We start from the raw sequence: 11,607 nt of genomic DNA, 5'->3' as shown, positions 1-11,607 counted from the left end.
CGAACAATCCCCATCCACCACTACTCTCCTCCGTCTGGCTGAACTTGTTCTCACGCTGAACAATTTCTCCTTCAACTCCTCTCACCTCCTCCAAATAAAAGGTGTGGCTATGGGTACCCGCATGGGCCCCAGCTATGCCTGTCTCTTTATGGGGTATGTGGAACATTCCTTGTTCCAGTCCTACTCCGGCCCCCTTCCACAACTCTTTCTCCGGTACATCGATGATTACTTCAGTGCCGCTTCATGCTCTCGTCGGGACTTGGAAAAATTTATTAATTTTGCTTCCAATCTCCACCCCTCCATTATTTTCACGTGGTCCATCTCTGACACTTCCCTTCCCTTCCTTGACCTCTCTGTCTCAATCTCTGGTGATAGACTGTCCACCAATATCCATTACAAACCCACCGACTCCCACAGCTATCTCGACTACAGCTCCTCACACCCCGCTTCCTGTAAGGACTCCATCCCATTCTCTCAGTTCCTTCGCCTCCGTCGCATCTGTTCCGATGATGCTACATTCAAAAACAGTTCCTCTGACATGTCCTCCTTCTTCCTTAACCGAGGTTTTCCACTCACGGTCGTTGACAGGGCCCTCAACCGTGTCCGGCCCATCTCCCGCGCATCCCCCCTCACGCCTTCTCCTCCCTCCCAGAAACATGATAGGGTCCCCCTTGTCCTCACTTATCACCCCACCAGCCTCCGCATTCAAAGGATCATCCTCCACCATTTCCGCCAACTCCAGCATGATGCCACCATCAAACACATCTTCCCTTCACCCCCCTTATCGGCATTCCGTAGGGATCGCTCCCTCCCGGACACCCTGGTCCACTCCTCCATCACCCCCTACTCCTCAACCCCCTCCTATGGCACCACCCCATGCCCACGCAAAAGATGCAACACCTGCCCCTTCACTTCCTCTCTCCTCACCGTCCAAGGACCCAAACACTCCTTTCAAGTGAAGCAGCATTTCACTTGCATTTCCCCCAACTTAGTCTACTGCATTCGTTGCTCCCAATGTGGTCTCCTCTACATTGGAGAGACCAAACGTAAACTGGGCGACCACTTTGCAGAACACCTGCGGTCTGTCCGCAAGAATGACCCAAACCTCCCTGTCGCTTGCCATTTTAACACTCCACCCTGCTCTCTTGCCAACATGTCTGTCCTTGGCTTGCTGCATTGTTCCAGTGAAGCCCAACGCAAACTGGAGGAACAACACCTCATCTTCCGACTAGGGACTTTACAGCCTTCCGGACTGAATATTGAATTCAACAACTTTAGGTCGTGAGCTCCCTCCCCCATCCCCACCCCCTTTCTGTTTCCCCCTTCCTTTTTTTTCCAATAAATTATAAAGATTTTCCTTTTCCCACCTATTTCCATTATAAAAAAAACCCCACTAGAGCTATACCTTGAGTGCCCTACCATCCATTCTTAATTAGCACATTCGTTTAGATAATATCACCAACTTTAACTTTAACACCTATGTGTTCTATTGCACTATTGTCGTTGACATCTTTTGATGATCTGCTTCTATCACTGCTTGTTTGTCCCTACAACCACACCCCCACTCCACTTCTCTCTGTCTCTCCGCCCCCCACACACACACCTTAAACCAGCTTATATTTCAACTCTTTCTTGGACTCGAACTCAAGTTCTGTCGAAGGGTCATGAGGACTCGAAACGTCAACTCTTTTCTTCTCCGCCGATGCTGCCAGACCTGCTGAGTTTTTCCAGGTAATTCTGTTTTTGTTTTGGTTTCTACTTTCATTGGAACTTTTCATTGGAACAGATAGGTCACGACGGGCCGAAGGACCTGATTCTGTGCTGTATAACTCCATGACTCCCGAGTTAATGACCAAGAAATTCAGCACAGCGATCAGGGGTAAATGCGAGGGGGGGAGGGGTGGAAGGCCCTGAATTTCCTTGTGAATTTCAGAGGCGTGTGTACGGAGACACAAGATCAAAATTAGATTGTGATTAAGCGCTGCGGGATGGGGAAGGGGGGCTGGATTCTTGGCGGCTGCATGACAGAACACTTGTGCTGTCAGAGTGATCAAGTCGCTGAATGCAAGTCAGCGTGTGAGTGAGATATTTTAGGTGGTCGCTGACTGAGTCTATGCCGAGTGCAGAGTTGTGGTGATGTTGCCTGGGAGCTGTCACTGTCTCTGGGGACGCAGGGGGGGGGGGGGGGGGGTCTCCGCGCGTGTGCGGCCAGCGCAAGTAACAAAATCAGACGACGTCACAATGGACTGACGTCAGCTGTTATCGCAGCGGCTTGCGCGCCTTCCGCGCTTCCGATTGGCCGGCGCGGAAGGTTGGGTTGCAATTTGCGCGGCTGCCCGGTCTGATTGGTGGTCGCGCCTGTCAGTCACCGCTGGGTGGGACGCTGAACTGACTGACCGGCAGCGGAGAGACAAGACTGTAGCTTACAGCAGCAACAACAGCATCGGGCAAGCACTCGGGTCCAGTGTTGGCGGCGCCGGGGGGAGGGAGGGAGGGGGGGGGGGGAAAGGTTAAATAAGGAAAAAAAAAACCACAAACATGGGCAAAAACGTATCGGACGGGAACAAGCTGACCAACGCTGCCGCGCGGGGAGACTGGCGAGAAGTGGAGCGACTGCTGACCGAGAAGAAGGTGGACGCTAATGCGGTGAATAAATACGAACAAACCGCACTGCAGGTTGGTGGTGCCTCTTGAAAGGTTAATCGGGAGGTACTTGTATCCTCGCCCCGAGTTGTGGTCGCACCCATTTATCCCGGGCTAAAGCCATTTGGCATTATGTCGACATCTTTTGTTTACAAGTTCTGGTTTCCGAAAGTCCTGCATTGCTGCCGAACGCACCACATTAATAATTTGTAATTGCAAGGGGCACCGGGACCCGTACAGGCGCTGCCCCTGGGCTGCGATCTGAGGGAAGATGTCATTCTGTTCTACCTGTCGCGGAAGCTTTAACCCGTTCTGCGACAGCGCCGAAAGGTGTAGACGTTTGTTTAGGCGCAGTTTTTTGGGCTGGTAACCCAGTCGGGGTCGTCGCAGTTTGGTGAATGAAGCCCTCGGCTGATGTTGAAAACCCGCTGACATGTCCCTCCAAAACTTTTCCCCAGCGGCTTTTTTGGCAGGGTGGAAGGTCGGGGAAGTAGAGACAGAGCCAAAAGGTCCGGCTGTTCATTTTAAAACAATAGCGAAAGGGACAATCATTGAGGAATATGTCAGTAATTACGTTACTTTTACTACGAAAGGGCGGAGCCTGAAGCTGGGAATGTCTAGGGCGGATACAGCTTGTTTTGCAGAATTGCCATTCAGCTAACTTTACACTTTGCGGTTTATACAAGACTCCTAATTAAAACCGAAACCAGTAAAGAACATTTTTAAATTAGAACGGGGTTAAAGCATTTAAAGAATGGGCGAGGTTAGAAGAATTATTATGGGTTGATGTCACATATTCACACAGTGCTTTTTGGCGTCCACGGTAAGTATTTAACAGCGGACTCTCCCTAAGGCCCTCTGCCCGTACCAAGAGCGTATTGTTCCATAGGCAGTGAGCCCATAGCCAACTCCGACACTGTCCTCCTCTCTCACACACACACTGATGGTGGGCGAAGGGTCCTGGATGGGAAGTTGGGGCAATCTGTGGTGGTCCTCAACCAATTCCGCCCGCCCGCCCGATCCCGTTGAGATTTCCTACTTCAGCACCTGTGGATCTTAAAACTATTTGTCTTCCCACAGTCGGAGACACTTTACAGGCAAGGTTTAATGCTGTGTTACCATACTGAAGATGGCTACCATTTTAAGTGCATTGGCTCTCCTTCCCAATGTTTTCACCGTCTTGGGAGGAGTGGAACATAGGAACCGGAGGAGGCTATTTAGCCCCTTGAGCGTGTACCGCCATTCAATAAAATCATAATTGATCTTTTCCTATCTCCATTTCTCAGCCTTTGTCCCATATCCCTTAATACATTTGGTTAACAAAACCTATCAATCTCAATTTTAAAATTAACAAATTGCCAAGTAATTGCCATTTACAGAAGAGTTCTAAACTTCTATCACCCTTTGCGCTTAGAGTTGTTTCCCAATAGATAATAATTTCCTGATAGGGCAGGCAGGAATGTGGAATTAAAACCACAATTAGATCAGCCATGACCTTACTGAAGGAGGCTTGAAGGGCCAACTGGCCTACTCCTGCTCCTAAGTCCTGTGTTCTCAATTTCACTCCTGAATGGTCTGGCTATGGATATTAGGTTTCTTACTGAAACACATAAGGTCCTGAGGGGATTTGATATGGTAGATACCGGGAGGATGTTTCCACTTGTAGGAGAGACTAGAACCAGGAGACATAGTTTCAGAATTAGAGGTTAACCGTTTAAGATGGAGATGAGGAGAATTTTTCACTCGCAAAGGGTTGTTTGTCTGTGTAATTCTCTTCCCCAAAAAGCAGTGGGGGCTGGGTCATTGAATTTATTCGAGGCAGGGTTAGACAGATTTTTGATAAACTGGGGAGTTAAGGTTTATGGGGTGGGGTGGGGTGGGGCAGGGGAGGGCACAGACAGCAAAGTGGAATTGAGACCACAGCCAGATTGGCCATGATCTTACTGAATGGCGGAGCTGGCTTGAAGAGCTGAATGGCCTACTCCTGCTCCAAAGTCCTGTGTTCTGTGCCCAAGCCTTTTCTACTTCCTCCTTTGACCATATATCTGGCCTCACACCGCGCCTCCCCTGGCTGAGATTAGTACACTGTTGTGTGGAAGATGCCGTACCATTGACAGTTGCAAGGCATTGGTGTCTAGACTCTACAAGACTCTGAAAGCCTATCACTGCTGTATAAAAGGGGCAGTTTTTAATTTCTGCAAAAGATTTTTTTTTGACTCCTAAGTGTCTAAATTCCCGTGATAGACTTCATTCGGCCCGGCCCAGCGCCCTGGGGCCTGTTACAGAGCCAAATTCATAGCAATCACAGGGGAAGGTAGTAATTGCAATGTCTACACGTTCTCGCAGCTGTGGGAGAGACAGAAAGATACATGATTAGAATGTTTACATTATTCTACAGCTGTGAGACGGAGAGGGAGACAGACAGAGATCGCCGGGGCACACAGAAACATGTCCAGAATCTGATCACAAAAAAAATCTAATTCAACATATACAAAGATCCCTTAGAAAGTAACAAACTAGGGTTGCTGACATGTGACACCTTCCCACCCCTACTTTATTTTCCCCTCTGTCCGCTAATTTAAACGGGAAGCAAGTAGGTTCTGCCTGTTACAGCCAGTTTTCCACTCCCCTACCTAAAGTGGTAATTACTCCTGCAGGAATCCACCATTGAGCTAAACCTTCAGTTCTATCTAACTTTAGCTTCCTTCTCTACAGTGTTGCAATATCAAAACAAAATCCTATGCTGTGAAGCCCCTGTAGCCCCATCCCCAAAGACCAAGAACCATCCCCCCCACTGTTCTCAAAGCCCACAACTCACCAACCCCTCACTCCTAGCCCCACAAGTGCAGTTAAGCCTCATTTCCCATCCTCAGTGCATTCAATGATCAAATGTCCACCTACAATTGGTAAATCTTATTGTTTACCATCTTGCTGTGATACAGGTCAGCCATTGTCTAATTGAATGGCAGAACATGTATGAGGGACAGAATAGCCTACTTCAGATCGCACGTATATTCTTCACTTACCCAAATGGTTAGAGATAACAATACCTGTAATAAGACCAAGGAATGCATATACAAGGGTCACTTGTTTATAGCTTTCACAGTAAAGTGGAGAAAGTTTTAGAATTCAATCCCCCAAAACACCAGTTATAGATTCCAAAATACCATTTAATAAAAGTAGAATTTGATTTATTTAGTCCGAATGTTACACCCACTTTGGAAAAACAGCTCCATGATAAATCCACACATCTTCTGACTCACTGTGAGCATTGTTACATGAGATCTATTAGTTTAAAATAAAAATAAATTCATTCCATCGTTTTGCAATATTGTTCCCACTGCTATGTCGATCTCATCATTCATTCTTGGGATGTGGGTGCTGCTGGCAAGGCTGGCATTTATTGCCCATCCCTAATTGCCTTTGATACAGTGCTAGGTCTTCACTGAACTACTGCAGTCCGTGTGGTGAAGGTGCTGTTAGGAAGGAAGCGTCAGGATTTTGATCCAGTGACAATGAGGGATCGGCAAGATATGTCCCAGTTAGGATGTCTATGACTTGGAGGTGACGAAATCCACATGTGCTGGCTACCCCTGCCCTACTGGGTGATGGAGGTCATAAACTTGGGACACACCATTGAAGAAGACTTGGTGAGATGTTGCAGTGTCTTCTGTACATGGCGCACGCTATCAATGGTTGGATTGATTTCATTGGCAAATCTCATAAATCTAGCTGCTTGGTTAAACTTAACATCCTAAACCCCTGCTTTTTTGTGCTCCTCTGTCCAGGTGATGATGCTGGGCAGCACGTTGGTCGCAGAGGAACTACTGAAGAACGGGGCGGAGCCCAATGTCCAGGATAAATGGGGCTTCACTCCGGCACATGATGTGGCCCGGAATGGTTTCCTGGATACCATGATGGTCCTGACGAAATACAAGGCGGACGTTAACATCAGAGATGCCACGGGCTGCCTGCCCATACACCTGGCTGCCAAAGAGGGCTACTTGGACCTTGTCCAGTACCTGGCTCCAAAGTCAAGCATCCTGCAAAAGAATTCCAATGGGCAAACCCCACTGGACCTCGCAAGGGCCTCCAACAGAACTGGAGTAGTGGCCTGGTTAGAGGAGCAGTTGCAAGCTATGGAGATCCAAACCCCACACTGATTCAGGGCCTGTTAAGAGATGCTGACATTGCTTATAATTTACTTCGCTCAATCCATGGTCTTAGCCATGCTGTGAATCCTTCCTTTCCGCCATATCGGACTCCTACTTTGCACTGCTAATTGTGGACCCATTGTATAATGTTCCTTTTTTCGCCCCGAAATCATCCCTTTAGGTTTTGACCCACGGTGGCAACTCCTCCAAAAAATGCTTGCTGGCCAGCATCAGTTGAGCCAAGGGTGTTTCGCTTGTATCGCTTTAAGAGCCCTGAGCACTGCACTGTGTCCTCTGCAGGAGAGCTCCAAAGCACATTACACCTGTGCAGTTCCACTAATTTACTATCGCATAATACGAGGAAGTCCAAGGGACTTTTGATGGAAGAGAAGTTTGGTCTACGGAATACTCAGGAGCCGTCAATTGGATGTGGAGGTCTGCACTGATTGAGGGGGTCTCTGAGGTTGAATGGAGCTCACTGTTCAGCCTGGGAACACCTCCTGGAAGACAAATGTCTCTAAAAGAGAAATCTTCTGGATTAGGGAGATGAAGTCCCGGACTTCATTATTTTAAGTAATGTGTGTTTACAATGATTTAACATACTGTAAAAAAAAAAGCAAAGCGAAATGAGTTGTACTGTACACATTAAGTGACTTTGTGTTATTTTCTCCCTTTATTCTTACAAGGAAACAGCAGTTAATGTAGCAGCGAATTTCAGTCATTGGTGCTTTATTAATTCCATATATATTTAAGCTTATTTATATCTGAAGATTAACTACCCTTCATCCTGAAGGCATAGCTTTAAATGTCTTTTTTTTCCAAAATGGGAACACACTTAATCTCTTTTTAAAAATGTGAAATTCTTAGGTTCTCAATTTGAATGTTGTTCAACTGCAAGACCACTGGTTTTCAATTTCCATGGGATAAATAGGCAAAATTGTGGAATATAATCCACAAAGTACAGGTAAAGGTTCCTGAATGTCTGGTAATAACTTTGTTAAAATCTATTTTTATCATAAAGTAACAACCCTGCTTGTGCTGAATTATACAGGTACTGATTATAATGCTCTATATGCTGCCATAATGACATTGTCATAGTAAATGCTCTACTGAGTGAACAACAGTCCTACCAATATTTGTAGGCAGCTGCAAATTGGTTATAGAGTATCCTTTGCATTGGGATATTGAACAAGATTTTCTTTAACATTGAGTTAGTACATAGTGTTCGTGTCACTGGGTGTGGTAGCTGAATACAAATAAATGGATAAAGTAGCTCAGCCAATGAATGCTTCTGTGAAATTTTGGTATTTCAACTTCCTTGTCCTTAGAAAACAACACTGATTAGCAGTTCAAGTATGTCTAAGATTGCCAATTTCCACCTTTACATCATTGCCCAACCCTGTCCCTGCCAGCTTTTCCGCTGCTGAAACCCTCATCCATATCTTATTACCTCTACACCTGATTATCCTAATGCACTCGTAATTGGCCTCATACACTCTAACCTCCGTAAATTTGAGGTTATCCAAAACATTGCTGTCCGTGTCCTTGCTCACACCAAGTCTCATTCACTCAACACCTTGTGTTTAGGAACATAGTGGCACTGGTAGGTCACTCAGCCCATCAAGCCTGCTCTGCCATTCAATATGATCATGGCTGATCATCCACTTCAAAGCCTTTTCCCCACACTAGCCCCATATTCCTTTACGTCATTGGCATTTAGAAATCTGTCAATCTCTGTTTTAAGCATACTAAATGATTGAGCTTCCACAGCCCTCTGAGGTGGAGAATTCCAAAGACTCTCAACCTTCTGATTAAAAACAATTCTCGTCACCTTGGTCCTAAGTGGTTTCTCCCTTATTTTGTTCTAGACTCCCCGAAAGGAGGAAAGATCTTACCCGTATCCCTTTAAGTATTTTGCAGGTTTCAATGAGATCACCACTCATTCTTCAAAACTTTTTTGCTGACCTACTTTGGCTCCCAGTCAAGCAATGCCTTGATTTTAAAATTTGCATCCTAATTTTCAAATCCATCCATGACTTTGTCCCTCCCTACCTTTAATCTCCTCCTGCCAAAAATCCTCTGTGACATTTGCACAGCTCTAATTCTGGCTTTTTAACCATCCTTGATTTTAATCGCTCCACCATTGGTGGCCATGAATTCAGCTGCCTGGGACCCAAGCTCTGGAATCTCCTTCCTAACCCTCTCAGCCTTTCTATTTCTCTTTCTTCTTTTAAGGCCCCTCCTTAAAATATGCCTCTTTGGCCATCTTCCCTAATATCTCCTGTGTGGCTCAGTGTCAAGTTTTGTTTCATTAACTTCATTTCTTCAAAGTGCCTTGGAACATTTCATTAGTTAAATAAAAGTGATGATTAAATTTCCCTTTGGTAGGCAAAAACAGAAAATGTTAGAAATATTCAGTAGGTCAGGCAACATCTGTGGAGATAGAAATAGAGTTAACATTTTAGGTTGATGATCTTTTGTTAGAAGAGTGGTGCTGCAGATATAAGAAGCTTTGTCTAGATGGTAGAAGTGTGCTACCAGTGATGGTACTCCAATAAGATGTATGGGAGAAACAAAAGTTAATTTAACAGTTTATTTTAAAGTTATTTATCCATTCAGCTCCTACACTCAGAGGGACTTGGCAACTAGCTCCTTGCAGAGTAGGTGTATTGCCTTTAACTGGGTTTTGGTTCTGAGGGTGCTGAAGAGGTGACCCAGAGGTTTTCAGTCAGGGATTTCAGTCCCCGCTGAATCAGAATCATAGAATGGTTACAGCACAGAAGGAGGCCACTAGCCTGTCATTACGTGATTGCAACCAGGTTCAGCAAGAAGTAGGCAACGGTCCCTCAGGACTGAGAGAAAAACCAAAATTATAATTTAAGAAAGGGAACATCAAAAAATAGATGTATATTTATTCTTGCTTTTTGTTCCAAAGATTGAATTCAAATTTGCCATTTTTTCCTTTTCTAGCAGTGATATAATGATGGACTGTGCAGTTTCTTTGTCCATCTCTCCTCCCCTGCCCCTATTCCTGTTTTTCCTCTGCCTTTTCCAAGCTTACCTCATCCATGAGAACCACATCCTTCACCCTCAATTTCCTCACCATCCACGGAGCTCCTACTCCAAATTTCTCTGTGTTGCACCTCCATCATTAGTGGGCCAACCTTCAGTCACTCCGACCCTGTCCTTCAGAGCTCCCGTTCTGATTCTGCACTTCTCTATCCATCTTTAAAAGTTCTTCCTTAAAGCCCATGTCTTTCAGCTAGCCTTTCTTTACGCATCCTAATCTCTTCCTTTCTGCTTCAATGGTCATTTACATTGTACGCCCTTTTGGTGAAGTGCATGGGGATGTTTTTACATTAAAAGTGCCGTGTAGACGCACTTTGTTGTTGATAAAGAGTTTGTCGTTTTTAAACTGTTTGGAGTTTGCCTAGAATACAAAGGTTTTTTTCACATTTAAAAAACATTACGTTGAGAATGGTCAAATGAGGTGTGGCACTGGCTGGAAATTGTGGAAACCTGTCCCAGTTGGACTCCAGGCCTCATGGAAAGTGGGGAAGAATAAGGGACAAAACTCAAAACTAAGATTGGGTTGGCAGGGGGTGGTGGGGAGGGGTGGGGAATGTTTAAAGACTTTATAGGTTGCTGGATTGTAATTTGGTTGATGTTGCACATAATTATAATATTTATGACATTTGTTGTTTGGTGGATATTATACTTTTTTAAAAATCTGCAAATAAATTATAAAACATTTTTTTGGAAAATTCTAATATGGACATTGAGTGTGTTGTTTTTTTTTGCTCTACACGGGCCACACAGATGTGAAGGTCTCAGGTTTACTGCATGACATGATGGAATTGGCAGTACGAGTGCTACAATTGTTTTCATTACACTGAAGGGAGGTGGGGTGGAGTGGGAAATGGAGAGAGAAAAAAAGTAAATCAGCCAGTGTTCCTGCTTCTGATTGTTGCTTACTCTTACTGCATGTGCAAGTCTCACCTGTGTGGAACTCCCAGATGAGAACAGGATTATACTTGGCTGTGATGCCTTCTGTGATTGGATAGACTGCCAATGCCCACTGCATTGGCTTGGAGGTGAGCGCTGTTGGGGGTATGTGGTAGGGTGGCGGGGGTGGGGGGTTAATAATGGAGCCGTATCCATCATATGTTAACACCTCTAGAAGAGACAGCGAACATCAAGCAGGGAGATAAAAGACTTCTCACAACCCTTTAACTATTATCCCTTACTGTTGGAATCTGGAATGTTCAACCTGAAAAGGTACTAGAAGCTTATTCCATTAATATTTTATTTAAAGGAAGTTGAACAGGTACTTATGGGTGAGGAAATAACAGGGTTATCATCCAAAAGTATCGGAGAAGAAAGAGGCCATTCATCCTCTCAAGGCTGTTCTCCCATCCAATGAGATCATGGCTGATCTGTGACCTAACTCCATCTACCTGCCTTTGTTCCCTATCTTAATACCTTTGGTTAGCAAAAACCTATCAATATCCGTTTTATATCTAACAATTGATCCAGCACCAATTGCCTTTTGCAGAAGAGAGTTCTTAAGGCTTGAATGTGGGATTAAGCACAACAGCTCTTTCAAGAGCCGGCACAGGCACAATGGACCAAATGGCCTCCTTCTGTGCTTTAAGTTACTATGATTCTATGGAACTGAAGAGAAGAACTTTATAAATTTGTGGTTAAAAGAGACGTATTTCTCCCAGTAAAAAGCTAACAGCAATACCCCAGCACAATGAATAATCACAATGTGAACTGATGTGGAAAAAAGTCACTTTGCACAAATGCA

At 45.1% G+C, this 11,607-nt stretch overlaps 1 protein-coding gene across 2 annotated transcripts; it reads left to right on the top strand.

Moving 5' to 3' along the window:
- Positions 1-2,509: 2,509 nt before the first annotated feature.
- LOC121271305 (cyclin-dependent kinase 4 inhibitor D-like) lies at positions 2,510-10,567 on the top strand. 2 transcript variants are annotated; one of them, XM_041177201.1, is made up of 2 exons: positions 2,510-2,676; positions 6,432-10,567. In XM_041177201.1, exons 1-2 carry the CDS (start codon positions 2,539-2,541, stop codon positions 6,804-6,806), a joined length of 513 nt encoding a protein of 170 aa, XP_041033135.1. In that variant the 5' UTR covers positions 2,510-2,538; the 3' UTR covers positions 6,807-10,567. The 2 variants fall into 2 exon arrangements, with proteins under 2 accessions (XP_041033135.1, XP_041033136.1); XM_041177202.1 differs by lacking the exon at positions 2,510-2,676 and adding an exon at positions 5,809-6,293.
- Positions 10,568-11,607: the final 1,040 nt, after the last annotated feature.

This window comes from Carcharodon carcharias, chromosome 30, assembly GCF_017639515.1.
Source record: "Carcharodon carcharias isolate sCarCar2 chromosome 30, sCarCar2.pri, whole genome shotgun sequence".
NCBI classification, from domain to species: domain Eukaryota; kingdom Metazoa; phylum Chordata; class Chondrichthyes; order Lamniformes; family Lamnidae; genus Carcharodon; species Carcharodon carcharias.
Note: the sequence above shows the minus strand (reverse complement) of the source record. Positions and strands in the feature narration are given on the sequence as shown.